This window comes from Bos javanicus, chromosome 27, assembly GCF_032452875.1.
Source record: "Bos javanicus breed banteng chromosome 27, ARS-OSU_banteng_1.0, whole genome shotgun sequence".
NCBI classification, from domain to species: domain Eukaryota; kingdom Metazoa; phylum Chordata; class Mammalia; order Artiodactyla; family Bovidae; genus Bos; species Bos javanicus.
Genome location: NC_083894.1, coordinates 32125797 through 32146185, shown reverse-complemented (window position 1 = coordinate 32146185; position 20389 = coordinate 32125797). Strand labels below are relative to the sequence as shown.

At 42.5% G+C, this 20389-nt stretch overlaps 1 protein-coding gene across 5 annotated transcripts in view; it reads right to left on the bottom strand.

The window, feature by feature from the left end:
• Nucleotides 1-20389, bottom strand: part of KCNU1 (potassium calcium-activated channel subfamily U member 1) — a 146436-nt gene that overhangs the window by 117560 nt on the left and 8487 nt on the right. For all 5 annotated transcript variants that reach the window (XR_009734066.1, XR_009734067.1, XM_061404456.1 and 2 more), the window contains exons 3-8: nt 9983-10044; nt 8797-8887; nt 7457-7568; nt 6228-6303; nt 4276-4351; nt 221-391 (exon numbers count right to left, since the gene is read on the bottom strand). Coding sequence is in view for 3 of the 5 variants with exons in the window: in XM_061404456.1 (XP_061260440.1) it covers nt 221-391; nt 4276-4351; nt 6228-6303; nt 7457-7568; nt 8797-8887; nt 9983-10044 (588 nt within the window). In the remaining 2 variants the exon portion in view is untranslated. The remainder of the gene's footprint in view (nt 1-220; nt 392-4275; nt 4352-6227; nt 6304-7456; nt 7569-8796; nt 8888-9982; nt 10045-20389) is intronic.

Below are 20389 nucleotides of genomic sequence, written 5' to 3'. Positions count from 1 at the left end.
TTACTACCTTCATCCCTGGCAATCAAGCAATTATGTCATGGGCTCCAGAGGATGCAGTCTGAAAAACATGGGATTCATTTATCCCTTCATTTTCATTTGACACCTGCTCTGAACAACGCAACACTTGCTCTTAAACCTACATCACTTTATTTCTCCCCATTAACCAAATGTTTTGGGTGTATGTAAGTGATATTCAAAAGATATAGGAAATACTCTTCACCAAACTCCCGAGGGTGAAGACTATGATGAAAATCCGTCCTAGGTATGTCTTGGGTACCACATCTCCAAAACCGACAGTTGACATTGTTGCCATGATCAGGTAAATGGACTCAAAGAATGAAATGGTCTGTGAATTTCTCCCTTGGAGCCAAGGATCACCGGAGTTTTCCACCTGTCCAAAGAAAGAAGACTCAGGCAAGGTCTGTAAATGGACTCCAAGGGAACGTTTATAAAGAAAAAGCAAAACACTGGATTTGTTTCACTTAATTCAATCCAAATGAAATAGTACATGATTCCCAGGTTGCTGTGAAGGGTGTGCAGATCGTGGGTAGTGATTGTGAAGTCGTGTGTCCCATCCAAAGTTTTGCAGATTGTGGGTAATGATTGTGAAGTCATGTTTCCCTTCCTTGTGATTATTGCTCAGATCTGAGGGGGCATGTAACTTGAGCCCACAATGGGATGCTCTCTGGAGAAAATGGCTGACAACCTCTCTTTTCCTTTCCTGTGGGTACCTCATCCAACCGTGGAGCCATGGGACTCGGAGGCTGTCAGGCTGAGCACTTATTATTCAGTCTCATTTTACAACAGATCAGGATCATCATGAGAAAATACACAGTTACACGGTCACTTCATGTCAGGGAGCTTATGCACATGGATGTTGATGCATAAGGAAGCGCAAAGAAACTTTCCAGATTATTTTTCCTCTCTCCCTGGAAAAATATTTTCAGTGATTAAAAAGTAACTCTGAAATAAGCTGCAAGGACACACTGTATAAAATGGGGGATGTAGCCAATGTTTGATAGTAACTATAAATGCAGCATAATCTTAAAAAATTGTGAATTGCTATCCTGAAGGCTTCCCAGGTGGCACTAGCAGTAAGAAACCCACCTGTCAATGCAGGAGACATAAGAGACGTGGGTTTGATTCCTGGGAAGATCTTCAGGAGAAGGAAATGGCAACCCACTCCAGTATTCTTGCCTGGAGAATCCTATGGACAGAGGAGCCCGGGGTCGCAAAGAGTTGGATATGACTGTAAATGGTGCACAATCTTTAAAATTGTGAATCGCTATATTGTACACCTGTAAATGATATAATATTGTATGGAAACTATACTTTAATTAAAAAAAGAAACTCTGATAAATGTTTCCTCTGATTTTCCCGATTAGTCTTCACTTTTTTTTTTTTTGGCCACACACACGCAGGATCTTAGTTCCTCGTGTCTTCACGTTTTAAGGAAACTAAAAGTTTATCAGCTTTTTTTTTTTTACATTAAACAAAAAGAGCAACTGAGGCAATGGCATTTGTGCTAAGTCTTTTCAGTCATGTCCAACTCTTTGAGACTCCAGGCTCCTCTGTCCATGGGATTCTCCTAGCAAGAATGTGGATTCTAGCAAGGAGTGGATTGCCGTTTCCTTCTCCAGGAGACCTTCCCAGGGATCAAACCCTCATCTTTTAGGTCTCCTATATTGGCAGGTGGGTTCTTTACCACTAGCGTAACCTGGGAAGCTTTGTGGTATGTGCTAGTCGCTTCAGTCGTGTCCGACTCTGTGCGACCCCATAGACAGCAGCCCACCAGGCTCCCCCATCCCTGGGATTCTCCAGGCAAGAACACTGGAGTGGGTTGTCATTTCCTTCTCCAGTGCATGAAAGTGAAAAGTGAAAGTGAAGTCGCTCAGTCGTGTCCGACTCTTAGCGACCCCATGGACTGCAACCCACCAGGCTCCTCCGTCCATGGGATTTTGCAGGCAAGAGTACTGGAGTGGGGTGCCATTGCCTTCTCCGTGTGGTATGTCTAGGGTGCAGCTAATCCACTAGGACTGCAGGTGGCCTTCTGAGAGCAGGTTGCCAGAAATGTGTGTTTTTGCAAAGAACCCCAAAGTCTGGGTTTTTAATGTGACTTCCTTTTAAAAAGGTTGGCAACATGTATATTATCATATGTGAAACAGATCGCCAGTCCAGGTTTGATGCATGAGACAGGGTGCTCGGGGCTGGTACACTGGGATGACCCTGAGGGATGGGATGGGGAGGGAGGTGGGTGCGGGGTTCAGGATGGGTAACACATGTACACCCATGGCTGATTCATGTCAGTGTATGGCAAAAATCACTACAATAGTATAAAGTAATTAGCCTCCAATTAAATCAATACATTAAAAAATAAAAATAAAAAGGTTAGCGACCAATACAAAAATAGCAAACACAAAATGCAAAGCATGTTAGGGCCAATAAATAGGGCTGCAGGCCCCATTCAGCCTGGTAATTGCTACTGAAAGCAAAAAAACAAAAACAAACCCTTGTCACCATGGTTTCTCCTTTAGCATCCTCTTGCCCTCTGTTCTGTGAGGGCCAACAGGTCTCTACAGGGAGACTGGTGACTGCTTCTCCCGGGGTGGACCCACGCCCTTGGGCTGACCTTCTAGATGTAGGAATCTACCTTTACTACTGTGACATTTCTCAGGGAAAACTGTCTCCTGCCTGCAAGAGGAGGAAGGATGTGGCAGCCTTCATAATTCCTTTCTTCTTTAATTGATGTACAGTTGATTTATAATATTATGTTCATTTCAGGTATACATCGCAGTGATTCAGTGATCTTCTTCTGATAATTTTTCATTATAGGTTATTACAAGATATTGAATATAACTCCCTGTGCTATAAAGTAAATATACAGATATATATGAATATATAAATCTGCTCAGTTGTGCCCAACTCTTTGTGACCCCTTGGACGGTAGCCCACCAGGCTCCTCTGTCCATGGGATTTCTCAGACAAGCATACTGGAATGGGTTGCCATTTCCTTCTCCAGGGGACCTTCCTGAGCCAAGGATCGAACCCACGTCTCCTTCATCCCCTGCATTGGTAGGTGGGTTCTTTACCACTAGCGCCTCCTGGGGAGCCCTATAAAGTAAATACTTCTTGCTTACCTATTTTGTGCATTGTAGTTTGTTTCTTGAAACACCAAACACATTTGGTGTTTGACATTTTCCTTGATGAACTGAACATGGCTAAGTTTTTTTTTTTTTTTTTTTACTTATTTTTTCCTTTTTCTTGTTATTTTGAAATGGATTTTTGAGAGAAGAGCTCAAGTGGAAAAGACTTCTGGTCTGTTTTCTGTTTTGCTTTGCTTTTCTCAAAGGCCTTTGCAAGCTTTTAGCAGCCCACTTTAACTTCTGCATTTTCTAATGACCTCTCCTCAACTTTCCTGGAGCAGTTAAGTCCAGGAGTTTCTTTCCTATTGCTGAAATCCATTTATTATGTTGCTGATTATGTGAGATGAGAGCTAATCTTTCTTGTAGACAAAGGAGGCAGCTGCATACACAGATTGATTCCAGGAGGACCAAGAAAGTCCCCAAACTCCCCTTTGCAACTCAGCAACTGCTCCCCCTGCAACTCTCCAGCTTTTCTAAGTACGAAATTCTCTCTGACCCTGTATTTCTTTATTTCTCTATTTATTTTTTATAATGATATTTATATCATTTATTACTATTTATTGGAGAAGTAAATGGCAACCCACTCTAGTATTCCTGCATGGAGAATCCCATGGACAGAGGAGCCTGGCAGGCTCCATAGGGGAAAGTTAAGTCCATGGGGTCACAAAGAGTCAGACATGACTGAGGGACTAAACACACATTACTATTTATATTATTATATTATATGTAAGTATACAATATACTCATTATAATTTATAACATTGTTTATTATGTCTTTACTTCTTTATCTCTTTATTTCTCTGATCCTTTATTCTTTTTCAAATTGCTGGAAACCCTATGATACAGTGATACATTTTACCTGTTGCTTATACTTTAGATGAATGCACTTATTAAATCCTTCTCTAAGAACAGGTTTTGAGAGTTTGGAGAAGACACATCGATACTGTGAGTGCAGGAGATATATGCTTGTGAGAAATATGGAGTGGAGAAAACCCACCCAAAGGAGGTAAAAAGACAGACCTCACGCTGATCACAATGATGGAGACAGGAGCTCGGGAGATTTGCCTCCATTTTTCACAGAAAAGACATGCATGCTCACCAGCAACATCACAGGGTTGGATGAGATGCTCACCAGGTGAATGAATCCTGCAGCCGTGAACCAGATGCTCAGAACGATGGATAACAGCTTGCAAAACTTCACTGAATTGCTAGGGGAAGAAGGAGTGTTGCTGGGTTCTGGCAGGTTCCAGAACAATACAAATACCTCATCCTCTAAACTCCTGCTCCTCAGAGCTTGCTTCTAGACCAAGAGCAATGATACACCTTCCTTGGGAGCATCCTGGAAATGCAGAGTCCCAGGCCCTGCCTTTATCTCTGATCTGCAATATTCCTGGATCCCCTCTCCTTATGCATATACACCTTACAGGTGGAGAAGCACAGCCCCGTGACACACTTTTGTTCAAAACCCTTGGTAGATTCTGGGGGATGATCCCTAGCCTGATATTATATTGACCAAAGGCAGAATCTCAAGAAGCCAGAGAGTGGATTTGCAAAATAAAATTTTGAGTGGATCACAGAAATGAAGAAATGGATTAATGGAGAAATGGATTAAATGAAGAAATGGAAGTGGATTACAGAAATTAAGCTCCATATCGCTAAACTCACAAGAGGATCCTTGGAGGAAGAAGATCAAACAAGCTCCTGTCTCCTAAAGAAAGCCTCCGAGTTTAGCTGAAATCTCTGGGGTTCTCAGCAAGGCTGCCTGTCCCACAAAAACAGCCCTTTCTCCACAAAGCATCAACTTATAGCAGTGAGACCCAGCTGGCCAGAACTATTTGATGATGCTTCTAGTGAGAATGCAGGGTCATGGAGATGGTGCGTACGTAATGTTAGACCAAAATGCTTACAGCTTTAACAGGACTGGAGCTTAAAGGTGCTGGGTTGGCCAAAAGGTTTGTTCGGAATTTTCCATAAGATGTTACAGAAAGACCCAAATGAACATTTTGGCCAACCCAATATTTGGATTTTTTTTTGTAACTGTAATTTTAATTTTGTGGAGACATTTAAATGATTCTATTTCTGTAAGAATGAGTTCATTGCTGCTACTGGGCAGCTCTCAGGCTTGGAGAAACTGTCATACATTCCTAGACAGCTGTGGTGTATTTCATGACAATGAATGTGTAGAATTAAAGTATCTGAGTTCTTTGGTGATCCACTGATTATTTAGTAAAATATTGTTTAGCCTCCATGTGTTTGTATTTTTTATAGTTTTTTTTTTCCCTGTAATTGACTTCTAATCTCATAGCGTTGTGGTCAGAAAAGATGCTGGATATGATTTCAATTTTCTTAAATTTACTGAGGCTTTATTTGTAGCCCAAGATGTGATCTACCCTGGAGAATGTTCTGTGTGCACTTGAGAAGAAAGTGTATTCTGCTGCTTTGGGATGGAATGCCCTGTAAGTATTAAGTCTATCTGGTCTAATGCATCATTCAAGGCTTGTGTGTTCTTATTAACTTTCCATCTAGATGATCTGTCCATTGGCATAAATGGGGGGTTAAAGTTCCTCACTATTATTGTGTTACTGTTGACTTCCCCTTTTATGGCTGTTAGCATTTGCCTTAAGTATTGATGTGCTCCTATGTTGAGTACATTCCTGTGTACAACTCTTATCTTCTTGGATTGAACCTTTGATCGTTATCTAGTCTGTGTCTCTTTGATCATTATGTGATCTTTGTCTCTTTTAACAGTCATTATTTTAAAGTCTATTTTGTCTGAATTGCTTTGATTTAAGAAAAAAAACTTGGGGGGAGGGGGAAGAGTTAAAGCCTAAATGAACGGACACACTGCAGGTCCAAGAAACAAAGAAGAAACAAACTCTTTAAGATGATTGCAAACTTCCAGCCAGTGTGTGAGGTTAATGCAATGGGAGAAAAGTAAGCGAATGCTACCTTGGGAAGTGAGGGATTTCATGACGTTTCCGCTGAAGTTTCTGATGGGAAATGAGCTGAGTTGAAGGTTCAGTTAACATTTGAATTTCCTAATCCAAACGAGTAAGGCATACTTGGGGCAGGCCTGGCATTTACCTGGTGCTGATGGCTCGCAGAATTTGCAAGATTTGAGGGAGTTCCAGCAGCCGCAATGCTCGTAAGAACCTTAAACCTAAAAGCAATCAAAAAAGAAAGCTGCAGTCTGAACTACCCCACACCTAGGACTGTTCATGTTCTCTCTCCCTGAAATGCTCAAATATATCACAATGTCATCAGTTTAAGACCATGAGGACTAGTTCAAATCCTGATTCACTTAATGGCTATTGTCATCTAAAGCAACACCCTTAGCTCCTCTGGTTCCTCATCTGTAAAATGGGAATTATAATGATACCCACCTCAAAGTGCTGCTGAGAATTATCATTACTACAAAGCATGTAATAAGCACAACTCACATTTTACTCTGTTTAACTCTTTTTTAGAATGGAGAGCAAATGATCCGTAAACCACTTAAATTCCTGACTGCAGAATCTCTGTGATACACTCCCCAGGGTTTACATGCTATTTGCATTTATATGGTTTGATAACAGCATCAGTAAGGAATATTTTTGTAGATAATAAATAATACGATTACATAAAAACTGACAAAGGCCACAGCAGACTCATGTACTGTCAATACAACTACCTTAAAGACAAAGTAACTAATTTTAAAAATCTCTAACAGGTCACCGCATATCTGGATATGAGGATTTATAGGTTTTAGATCTGGGAGGCTTTTCACCTCTCCCGTCACGTGGGATCCTAGCACAAAGGTGCCGAGGTGGGTGGTGATGTTGGGTGGTGATTTCCCTCCAGGAGCAGATAATCCCTAAACAATAAAAACCTTAGATATCAGATGACATCAGGCCCATCACTAGGGGCTGGGATGAAAAAAATGGGTTCTGAAAATACATTACAAAACCATACAAACATGGTGAGGAATTTTTTTAATGGAAATAAGGCTTTAAATGGGGGCTTCCTAGGTGGCGCAGTAGTAAAGAATCCACCTGCCAATGTAGAAGATGCAAGAGATGAGGGTTCGGTCCCTGGGGCAGGGAGATCCCCTGGAGGAGGGCATGACAACCCACTCCAGTATTCTTGCCTGGAGAATCCCATGGACAGAGGAGCCTGGCGGGCTACAGTCCATATGGTCGCAGAGTCAGACATGACTGAGCAACTGAGTGCACACAGGCTTTGAAAGTAAATAAAGAATACTTCGGAATGAATGTTGAGGGTTTTTTTTTTTTTAATTTTTTTGAAATTGCTTCTAACTCCCACAATTCACTTACCTAGCCAGTTACTCTTCAAGTAATAAGAAATAAAGGTGGGTGGGATGGTAAAGATGTCTACAATCGAATTCATCTCCAACCAGAACTTGACCTTGTCATCTGCTGCCAGAAACTATGAAATAAAAGCACAAGACCCTGAATTCTGTTACCCTCAAGAATTTTACAGTGAACACTAAAGTGGCTTTTTCCAGGTACTTTTCATTCATTAACTGAAGCCCTGAACTCATTGTATCACATACATACATTATATATATATATATATGCATATACACTTATATGTATTTATATAACTATATAGGTGACATAGTGGTGAAGAATCTGCCTGTGGGTGCAGAAGAGGCAAGAGATGCAAGTTTGATCCCAAGGTTAGGAAGATTCCCCTGGAGGAGGAAATGGCAACCCACTCCGGTATTCTTGCCTGGAAAATTCTGACAGCGGAGCCTGGTGAGCTACAATTGATGGGGTCGCAAAGAGTCGGACATGACTGACTGAGCACAGACACACAACAGATAATGTATATTTATGTGTGGTCTTCAATAGAAAAGGTCTACAAGTTCGGCTGGCCAAGGCTGTGTTTATGAATTTCCCTATTTAGATTAAGAAAGGAAGCACTTCCAGAAGGGAGGATCTGCTATAAAAATAAGATTGTGATGGCTATTGCGGTTGAATAAATTTTGAAGCGAGGTCATAGAAATACATATATATCCTTAAAAATACATGCATATTTATACACATATATGTGTACACATGTTTGCACGTATATATGCACATATGTGAGAGTGTGTGTACATATATATGTATATATACATACACATCTCTCTAAAACATGGAATAGATAAATCTAAAATCTAGATCTAGGGTGGGCCCTCAAAAATTGCTTGTGGAATGAGAGAACTACTGAATATATGAATGCAACAAAGTTAAAAGCACAGAGTCTTTTATGGAGTTATATGGCACAGAAGCCATCAGTGGAGCAGATGACAATTTCAGAGGCTTCTTACCCAGGTTCTGCTATTTTGTGATTACTAGTTGCTCTTACTCGGTGGCAGGTGGGAAGCCAGTGAGAAAAATTCAGGATGACAGGACGATGATATTTTCTAAAGGAATCCTTTCCACTCATGCTGACATTGTTGGCCTGGTTTACAGGCTCAAGCGCAGGAGAGAGTTTTGGGGTCTCATTATAACTTTGACAATTCAGGACCCAGACCCTCTGGCTGTAGAGCCTGAGAGCCGAGGCAGATTGTCTGAGGAAGGCATCTCCTAGTATCACACGGATCTCTTCTGGACATGCCAGTGAGCGCCTCTGTTTACTCCAACATTCGATAGGTATACGTACTTACTCTCAGCCCAAAATAGAAACTAAAGAAAGCGTTGAAGGTCAAATCAATCGGGATGGTTCTGTCTTTGTATGAAGAACAGCTTCTTACTGGGCTAGAAAAGAAACAAGGACAGTTTATAAAGATGGACATTTTAAAAGCTGTGACTACAGAGGACACAATAGAGAATAGGTGGGCAATTTTCTATTTATTTACCATGAATGGTCAACCCAGACTCTTATGTGCACATCTCGAGGAAATTACTTTTCTCTTGGGAGCAGAGGTCTGCATGAACAAAACCACCGCACTATGAATGGAGCTAAGAAAAACAGAATTACCTGCTCTTCTTTTCATAGGGTTTGTTGGTTGCATTTCCATTTTATCAATGGGATTGAGCGGCACATGGCTTACATGGCTTTTTAAGGTTTGCAAGACCATCTACCCAGCCAGGACATTTTGGCTTCAGTATACTTCTGAGAGAGAGCTACTCCAGGTCAAATGAACTGATCTGAACCAAATTCCAAGAAAACGTTCCTAATAGATCAGTAAGGAATTCACGAAGCAAAGATGACTAGTTTCTGTAAGATCTCTGAAGTTGCCTGACTCGTGTGGCCCTGTAATCTCATTTTACTTTAGCTGGAGCCCAGTGCAGTTCCCAGAGGATCAGCATGGAGTTCAGACTCTGTTGGGCTGTGTCCCAGAGGCTGTCCTGACTGTGGCAGAAGTGAGGGGAGTGCCTGCAGGGAAGAACACAGGATAATGTGCTCCTATGTTCCTGACGAGGGCTAGAATTTTCTCAAGACCATCCAAACTTGTCTGAAATCTATGAGAAACGCTGAAATGCCTACCGAACTTCTGCGTCAACACCTAAGGAGCCCAAAGCCTGTATGGCCCACATAGAGGATCCAAAGGAGGCGTAATAGCTAGAGGCTTGTAGTCCCAGAAACTAAAACAGTCTTATGCACAGCACCCCAGCTTCTAGCAGTGCAGAATGACAGGATACAGAGGAAACGCATGCATTTGTGTGTGTGTATGTGTGTGTGGAGCTGGGTTTAGTACTTTCTGGGGGAAACGAAACACTTATCCTTTTTTATGAGCTTCTGTGTGTGAGTATCTGTGAAAGTATATTAAACATTATTCCTGAGAGAAAATTCCAAATTAGCTGGCAGCCTACTGATATAAGCAGACAAGACTGGGGAAATTTACTCACTCAGTAGAGTTGATGAAATAGATTATAAGAGACCCGATGCTTAGGACAAAGACAAGGATAACCTGGAAAAAAAAAAAAGAGAGAGAGAGATGTACAGATCCGTTTTGTTAACATGAACATAGATGAATAAACATACCAACAAAATTATGTTTTCCCTTTTTCCCTTCCTTATATATCTGTGGCCATTTTTTCAAACATTCATTCATTCATTCAAGAAAAATGGATTGGTTCAGACAAATGCTGTTTGAGTCCACCTGTATGACATGCCTGGAGAAGTTGAATTCATAGAGTCAGAAAGTACATTGGTAGGTGCTGGGAGAGGGGTGGGCGGGGGGGATGGGGAGTTAGTGTTTGATGGGGACAGAGTTTCAGTTTAGGAAGGTGAAATTTGGGAGACAGATGATGGTGAGAGTCACAACAATGTGACTATACTTAGTGCCACTGAGCTTTCCAGCTGAGTATGGCTAGGAGCATATGTTTTATGTTATGTGAATTTTACAACAATAAAAAAAATTAAATAAATGACAAATTTAAATAAAAACTGACTGGACCTTTACTATAATCAATAAATGAACCTGTATCCTCCCATAACTTCCTTAATTTTAACTTTCACACAGTTCAGAATAAACAATTGGTCCTTTCTGCTGCTTCTAAGGTTTTCTGAGCTCTGGAAGTCCTATCGTTCACTCACGCATTCACCAAACATTTATAGTGCTTAATATGTGTTATTCACTTTATTACACGCTAGAAAATGAGGGCCATGGCATACAGACTCTGAATTTGAATTGCCAGTGATGGTGGAGAAGAAACAGTCCCAAACCTGCCCCTCTAAAGGACGATCAGACTCTTGACAGGAGAGAATGTGCTATAAAGTGAGAAGAGAAGAACAAGTGCTTGAACTTGCCAATGTATCCAGTCTGTAAAATAAGAACTTGTGGAGTGCAATGAGAAATCTACCCATTCAGAATCTTCAGTGCATTTGGATGAAATCTTTTGCAGCCTCCGTGATTTTTTAGATCAATTATACACAATCAGTTAGTTCTAGTTTCCAAACATTAAAAAAAATATGTTCAGTCCAGTGTAAAACTCAGAATTTTATTTACAATTAAAGCTTCACTCCCCTCCAACTCAGGTGCCTCTTGGACAGGCTACCTGTATTTGAAAAGTGGTCAATGTCTTTTCTCTGTTAAGCTTTTTTGTTTTTTAGTTGAAGGCGATGGCAACCCACCCCAGGACTTGCCTAGAAAATCCCATGGATGGAGGAGCCTGGTAGGCTACAGTCCGTGGGGTCGTGAAGAGTCGGACACGACTGAACGACTTCACTTTCAATTTTCACTTTCATGCATTGGAGAAGGAAATGGCAACCCACTCCAGTGTTCTTGCCTGGAGAGTCCCAGGGACGGGGGAGCCTGGTGGGCTACTGTCTATGGGGTGGCACAGAGTCGGACACGACTGAAGCGACTTAGCCGCAGTAGCAGCACCAGCCTAGTGACTAGGCTGCCTCTGGCCTCTAGAGACTTGAGATTCATGATCAGTGTCAGGCAGTGAATCGAAAGGGGAGGTAGGACAGGTAACAGCCAGAAATGTTGGACCTGGCTGGTGTTAGATCACTAGGCTCTCACCCTTGGGCTCTCCAGGCAAGGGAGGTGTTAGTTTGCTTTCCTGGGTTGATTCATTGTTTTGTAGAGATCCCGTTTTAATTTCTATTCCTATTCAACAGCTATTTGTTTCGTACCTCTCATGCCCCAAGAATCATTCTGGGGATTGGGATATATCTGTCACAAATATACACAAAGATCCCTGCCCTATGGAGCTCAGGGTCTGGACAATGAAGTAATTAACATGTACCTTAGGTGATATGTGAGAAGATGCGTGCTAGGAAAAGAAAGGAGAGCAATTGAAAAGATCAGAAGTGCAAGGTGAGGGGGCAGACTGGCTGCCATCTAGATAATATTTAAAGCTAAGTGTCCCCACTGCGGTTCTCCTGCGCTGAGTGGAAGCATCTTCTCTCGCTGGCTGCTCACAACTCCTTTCTCAGTGCACTTCCCACTCCTGATTCTGCTGGGACTCCTCCCTCCAGAGGCCTACTTGGACAGGTTCCAGAAGACTCTCCCCCGTGACCCATGTCTGGCCCAGGGACCAGCTTGAGCACCCTGTGCCCCAAGAAACACTAGAAAAGTGAAAGTGAAAGGAAAGTGAAGTTGCTCAGTCGTGTCCGACTCTTTGCAACCCGTGGACTGTAGCCCACCAAGCTCCTCCATCCATGGGATTCTCCAGGCAAGAATACTGGAGTGGTTGCCATTTCCATCTCCAGGGGATCTTCCTGACCCAGGGATTGAACCTAGGTCTCCCACATTGCAGGCAGACGCTTTAACCTCTGCACCACCAGGGAAGCCCTTAAATACAAGAATACAGTCTCTCAGAAAACCTCCTATAGAGACACAGAACTTCAGATCCAAGTACTAACATCAAACATTTCAAGAGAGGAAAGGAAGCCAAGTTGAAAGAAGAAGGAGGAGGAGGCGGGGGGTGGGGGGGTGCCGAAAGGGGTGGCCTTACAGACGTCTCCTGCCACCTACAGATACCCAGGCGTTATGGGACTTTTCTCTGGGACTCCAGAGAAGGGAGGACTGGAACTCGGCCCTACCAGAAATCAGACCAGACCAGAACCAGAATTTGAGTTCTCTGCCAAGAGGAGGTGATCAGTAAATTGGAAATTGGAGGGAGCTCTTATTGTGGTGGGGTGGTGGTTGGGGGGGGGGGCTTGGGGCTTTCCTTAAGGACCGATTGTCTTCAGGGTGGCCATCTCTCTTCACCAATGAACCAGACTCAGCTTCTGCATCCCCAAAGGTCTAAGAGATGCAATCTGATCTTTCTAAGTGGTCTATCACTTGCCAGGAGAGGAAAGTCCCATGCCCCCCCCCCCCAACCACCACCCCGCCACAATAAGAGCTCCCTCCAATTCCCAATTTACCCTGATTTACATGGGATTGGTCAAGATGCTAAGACTTTCAAATGGTTTTCTTTCAACTGCTTTGTAAGTGGCAGAAGCTGTAGCTTACTGGGAGTTACTGACATCTATTTTTCTTGGGGTCTCAACTTTTACTGTCAGTTCTAACATCTGAATCATGAATCAATGGAGACATCACTAAGTTAGTGGGTCTCATGGAGATATTCAGTTGCAAATGTAGTCTGAAGTTCAGGAAAATATGTTGGGGGTGAATATATATAATATATATATATATATATATATATCAGTAGATTAATCATTATTAATAGTTTTCATGAAATATTTTTCCTTCTCCTTACATATAATTACATATTTTTCTCCAAGGCTAAATTCCATAAGTGATTATTTATGTGTAAATCATGTATTGACAAGTCTCCAGAAATATGGTGGCAAGGCCATATATTTACAGCAATCCACAACATAGGAATTAACAAAAAAATAAATAAAAGAGGGAAATTTTAGCTTTATTCAAGAAGAACATCAACTTCATGTAAAAAGTAAAAAGGATGTAAATGTAAAAAGGATGATCCAGAAATTATGTGTAACAAACAACAAAATGTGTACCAAAGCAGAGTAAGGCTCTGGGAGCTAACAGCTTGTGAAGGCTGTTCAGGTGAAAATGGGAGATATTCTGAGAAGACTTAGGAATTTCCCTTGGGTTGAAGGAGCAGAGTCTGGAAGTGCTGGCTGGCTGGGAGAGGTGGGAAGCCCTCCATCTGGGCTTTGATTTCTACCTGCGTGTGTGCATGCTCAGTCCAACTCTCTGAGACCCCAAGGACTGTAGCCCACCAGGCTCCTCTGTCCATGGGGTTTTTCAGGCAAGAATACTGGAGTGGGTTGCCATTTCCTTCTCCAAGGGATCTTCCCGACCCAGGGATCGAACCCATGTCTCCTGTATCTCCTGCACTGGCAGGCAGATTCTTTACCACTGAACCACCTGGGAAACCCCAGTGGGGCTTAAAACCCCTGTTCAGCTGGTGGATGGTTATGGGTGTCTTCAGAATACAAACAGCCGCCAATGCAGTTGACAAGGGGCGCTATGAAAACCCTAGATCTTCCTTTGTGAAAATGAGCAGACAACAGAAAATTGACAATTACATAGAAAGGATAAGAAAACAGGAAGATCAGGCCGACAAAACAGACTACATAACTTCCAGGGAAAGAGTGAACACAGAATATATAATCAGACATTTCAGAATTCCCATTAGTGTTCCGGTGAAATTCTAAAAATCTGTGAAACAGTACTGGAGGATTGGAAAGGCAGAGGAACATGGGGTAACACAGGCAGTATTGCAAGAAGCTGTACCCCCGGGTGCTGGGAGATCAACAAAGAAAGGTCAGGATTCTCAGTATTTAGCATCTTAAAAGAGGTGCCCTTTGGAGGTGGGCTTCAGACTTGGGCGGAGGCGTCCTGGATTGGCTACTGAGCTTTGGTTCCAGCAGTGTTGGCAAAAACTGGAAATGGAAACCAGACATGGCTGCTGGAGTGAAAAAACTTTGATGAAGTGAGGCTGAAAAAAAACAGACGCAAAACACAGGAGCAGTTCCTCCCCCCACTCTAGAGCACAAGGGAGCTGACAAGGGACCTGTGGCTGCTGAGCACTAGCCTCACATGCCAAAGCAGAGGAGAGAGGGGGGATTCAGAGACCAGAAGCAAGGACATGCATCTAGCAAGTATCCTTAAGGAGCCAGGACACTTTGGAACAGCACTTCCAGAGATTTTAGGGAAAAGGATTATAAGCCAAGAATTCTAAACCCAACCAAATTATAGTTTACTTCTGAGAGCAACAGAAAAGAATTCTTGGACATCCAAGAATTCAGAAAGTACACACCTACAGTTTCCCTTGCAAATGAATATGGCAAGTACTCAAGAAAAAAAAAATAGAAAGTTAAAATAAGTTACGTAAGAAAAGTGATGCCTAATAAAACAGGTAAAATTAATGGAATTTTTAACTCTAAAGAAAATATTAAGAAGGAAATCTTATGAGTTGTACAATGCTAAAAGCCAAAAACAAAACAAAACAAAGCCCCTAAAAAACAGTAGCAATCTGGAACTGAATGTTCAGATTAATTCAACAATTTCAGGAAGGAAAGAGGGGTGGTGTGGAGGAAAAATGTGCCAATAGTCTCATGGGAGAGCAGTATACAGATATAAAACACGCAGAGGTATGATTGGAGAGAAATATAGGTGGGGAGTTTGTTCTGAACTTCATTTACTGAAATGCTTATGATATTCTATTAAAAATGGAAAAACCCAAGTCAAAAGATGCAAAAGACGAAGAAGGAAATGGCAACCCACTCCAATAATCTTGCCAGGGAAATCCCATGGACAGAAGAGCCTGGTGGGCTACAGTCCATGGAGTTGCAAAAGAGTTAGACACGACTTAGCGACAAAGCAACAACAACAATAACAATTTCAACACTCACGAGGCCACTTGTGTATTGACTTAACCACAATTAATTCAGCCCAACTGCTAGAGGCTTGTCACTAACACTGAGAGGGGTTTAAACCAACAACCACATCCAAAACAGATAGGCAGAACAGGTAGCTGAAATCCAGAAGTCTGTCATGGGAATACTAATAGTGGGTCTGTTTGCTGTTCCATGGCCACTTACAACATGGTCAGGCCAGTTGCAACACTGTAGTCTAAGCCGCTTCACCTGGGAGGGTGGAGATGCACCAGTGGCTCCCCTTGATGCCGTAGGCTGATGGATTCAGAGCTCACAGGCCAGGAGCTAATGCTGCCAGGCAAACACAGGCCTCTGGGGGAACGAGGCAGGGGATGAGCCCAGAGCTAGGTAAAGCCCTCTGCCCTCTCTGGTCCCAAACTGCACATTCCTTCCACATACTATTGCCGGGAGCCGGCGAGAGACATTCCACTCGTGACAAAGGTCATGAGGAAGGAGGCTCGGCATACGCAAAGGCGGGATCGAGCCTCAGGAGTCCCCCTGGATATTCTCGAGCATCTACCCCCAAAAAACCAGAGTCTGCCTACTTTATTGCTTTGTGCTCTCACCTCTGACTTTACTGGGGGCTGTCCCCCATCACCATCTCGCTCTCTCTGTCAAAGAGTTAACTTACAGCTCCAATTAATAAAGTTCCTGGGCATTAGGAGTGTTTAAATCCAAACCCCTCAGATAGCTCTCTAACTCGCCTGACAAGTTTACCCGGACTCCTACAGCTATGCACACGATTGTTTACAGTCTCCCAGCTTCGAGAGGCACGGGAAGCTTAAGATATTCAAATAGCTTAGAGCCTCTCAGAGAGTTAGAAACTGTCAGAATAAAACTAGTAAAAGATTTCATTGATGAGCCAATGCTTGTTGCCAAGTTTTCACATCCCCTGAATTGTATCCTTGAATGTGTATTAATTAATACAGTTGGTATGTAGAAAAAATAAGCAGTGGCCTTGGTGTTAGTAATTTTAGACCCTTAAGGTAATAAATTCTTTCCTTTGTTGTAAACCCATTACACATCCGCCCTATAGGAATGCAATTTTATCTTCGGAAGATGGCGCCAAACCTTAAAATAATTACTCTTAGAGAAAATAAGTCTTTGTGGATAAGTCTTTGTCAAGAGTCATAAAATGTTAATAGGCCTTCTGACCACAAGATGATGTAAATCACCTAAACCATTTGTATACGATAAATTTGCAGGATAGAAACCCTAGTTTTTGATAAGGATCAAAGACTGCTGACTTTGCATCCCCTATTATCCTCTATGTGTAACTTAGCGTATAAAAGCCCCTGTTGAAAATAAAGCTACGGGCCTTGCTCACCAATGCTTGGTCTCCCCATGTCATTCTTCCCCTTAACTTCCAGCTGAGTCTCCATCTGGAGTGCGGATATCCTCTGCGACCATTTATTTGCCTGGGCTTCTAAGACCCACTCGAGAAGGTGTCTAAGGTGGGGCACCATCCGCTATTCGAGAGGGTGCCTGCGGCCTCCGTGGTCAGAGCTAACCTGGTGTCACAGGTTATATTGATTTTCTGCGTAAACCAAGCTACTCAGCTTCTTTTCTCCACTGAATTCCTACTGAGCTATCCTCATTCTATTATTCTTTATATCTTTGATAAATAAATAAATAAATAGTCGCCGACGCCGTCTCCCCTTCGAATACCCTGGATCAGCCGGGGCTGGACCTCGGCATACTATCAAAGTGTGATGTGAGGACTCAGCTCCAGGGATCCCAAAGGCTTCTCAAAGGAAATCTGTGAGATCATTTAATGGCACCCCACTCCAGTACTCTTGCCTGGAGATCCCCATGGATGGAGGAGCCTGGTGGGCTGCAGTCCATGGGGTCGCTAAGTCGGACATGACTGAGCAACTTCACTTTCACTTTTCACTTTCATGTTTTGGAGAAGGAAATGGCAACCCACTGCAGTGTTCTTGCCTGGAGAATCCCAGGGACAGGGGAGCCTGGTGGGCTGTGATCCATGGGGTCGCACAGAGTCGGACACGACTGAAGCGACTTAGCAGCAGCAGCAGCATTTATTTTCTAACTACAGACCTACATGAAGCTGGGTTTTCTTGGCATGTTTCAAAACAACATACTGCCTGTAGAAACAAATTTAAGATTCTAGCTGTCTTGAACTAGACCAGACAGTAAAGACATTTGCAAAATTATAAAAACAGTACTGCTGCTGCTAAGTTGCTTCAGTCGTGTCCGACTCTGTGCGACCCCATAGACGGAAGCCCACCAGGCTCCTCCATCCCTGGGATTCTCCAGGCAATAACACTGGAGTGGGTTGCTATTTGCTTCTCCAATGCATGAAAGTGAAAAGTGAAAGTGAAGTCACTCAGTCGTGTCTGACTCTTAGCGACCCCATGGACTGCAGCCTACCAGGCTCTTCCATCCATGGGATTTTCCAGGCAAGAGTACTGGAGTGGGGTGCCATTGCCTTCTCCGAAAAACAGTAGTACTCTTCTAATTAAGTTTTGGAAAAATTTGACTTTTAAAATAAATGCCATTCATATTACCCCCAAAATGCAAAAGAAATAAAATTAATAAAAACCAACAAATGAGGACCAGTTGGTAAAAAATCCACCTGCAATGCAGGAGACCCCGGTTTGATTCCTGGGTCACTAACATCCACTGGAGAAGGGACAGGCTACCTACTCCAGCATTCTGGCCTAGAGAATTCCATGGACTGTATAGTCCATGGGGTCGCAGAATTGGATACGACTGAGCAAATTTCACTCACCTCAACAAATAAGGAATGTAGATATCATCCAATTGTCAGTATTTAGTACACCCACGACCTTGATGCTGGGAAAGATCAGAGGCAGGAGGAGAAGGGGACGACAGAGGATGAAATGGTTGGATGGCATCACCAACTCAATGGACATGAGTTTGGGTAAACTCCTGGAGTTGATGATGGACGGGGAAGCCTGGTGTGCTGCAGTTCATGGGGTCGCAGAGTCAGACACGACTGAGCAACTGAACTTAACTGAATGAAGGGTTTACAATACTCCCTGCAGCATTTTAAGGAAGTTTATAGTCAAGGCTATGGTTTTTCCTGTGGTCATGTATGGATGTGAGAGTTGGACTGTGAAGAAGGCTGAGTGCTGAAGAATTGATGCTTTTGAACTGTGGTGTTGGAGAAGACTCTTGAGAGTCCCTTGGACTGCAAGGAGATCCAACCAGTCCATTCTGAAGGAGATCAACCCTGGGATTTCTTTGGAAGGAATGATGCTAAAGCTGAAACTCCAGTACTTTGGCCACCTCATGTGAAGAGTTGACTCATTGGAAAAGACTCTGATGCTGGGAGGGATTGGGGGCAGGAGGAGAAGGGGGATGAGATGGCTGGATGGCATCACTGACTCGATGGACGTGAGTCTAGGTGAACTCCGGGAGTTGTTGATGGACAGGGAGGCCTGGCGTGCTTCGATTCATGGGGTCACAAAGAGTGGGACATGACTGAGCGACTGATCTGATCTGATCTGATTCACATTATATGAAAGAAGTTCAGTTTGGGAAAAATTAATCTGCTCAAGATGAAGTGCAGAAGCCAATGTTTTAAGTTCACATCTTTCAAAATTCTCAATCACCATGTCATTTTGCCTCCCCAGTAAGGAACAAATACGTTACAAAGGTTTTAGTTGTTTATCCAACACCCACTCTCCCTTTTCTTACTAACAGAACTCCCGTTTGTTTGCTTAAGCCACAGATATTTAGATAGCCTATTATGCAGTAAATTCAATCTCTAAATATTATAAAGACCAACAAAACAGATCACCATAAAGGAAAATAATTAAATCCTCCTGGTAAATTAACAAATAAATGTATTCTTAAATCAATAAACACAAAAATCCAGCTACATGATATTTAAAGAGACACATAAGAGGAAATAAGACATAAAGACTGAAAGACGCTGGGCAAAGACATCCCAATCAAGTATGAATAAAAAGAAAGCAATGTTACATGCTAATATTATATCCCAAAATATGCCAGGAGTTAAAAAAAAAAAAAAAAACTACAAAAAATCCCCACTCAATGTGACAAAAAACACCTAGTCAATGTGACAAAAATGGATATTTCATATTAGTAAAATGCACTATCAACCATGGATATACAATAGGTAACTATGCATCAATTGATGCTATATAAAATATCTAAATCTGATAGAAATGCAAGATATTTGATAAAACTATAAAATCATGAATGAAAAATTTTGACATGCCCTTTTCAAGCAGTCAGCAATTAATTAAGGGTAGGGAAAATACATATAATTATAGTGCCTATATGTCAAACCATAAACATTCTCTCAAAAGTCCATTACACAGTAATAAAAATTGACCATGTACTAGGTAACAAAGAATTTCCCCATAAATTTCATCAACTAGAGATCATAAAGGCAGTGATATTCTTGGTCCATCAATTCCACCAAAATAGAAAAGAGAGTTTTCCATTCCTAAGGAAACAAAAGCACGCACGCTTCTCAATAGAATAGGAATCCAACAGGAAATCAAAATTAAAACTGAAAACAACTTAAAGACGATCAGGCATTTTTAAAAACCAGAATATCACTTGCCAAGGCCTATGAGATGTGACCAAAGACGTGCTCGGAGGAAGAAGTTTTTATAAATGAAATTCAACTGAATAACCTGTTGAAAAGCACTCAGCCCAGATGACTGGCCAGGTGCAGGCTGCGCAGGCGCAGTGGGACTGAGCTGGGCATGCGCAGTACCGTGATGTGGCTTCTAGGCTGCGCCCGGCCAGATGAGGCCGCCAAGGTTCACGGTTCAGGGATCTCCAGGTTGACAAGAAAGACGACTGGTGGCCCACGGCAGAGCCGACTGGGGAGGAGGTGTGAGCACGAGCTCGGGAAAACCAAGCTCATCCAAGCTGCTCCAGTGACGAAAATAAGCCCAGTGATCAGGAAATTGACCAACATG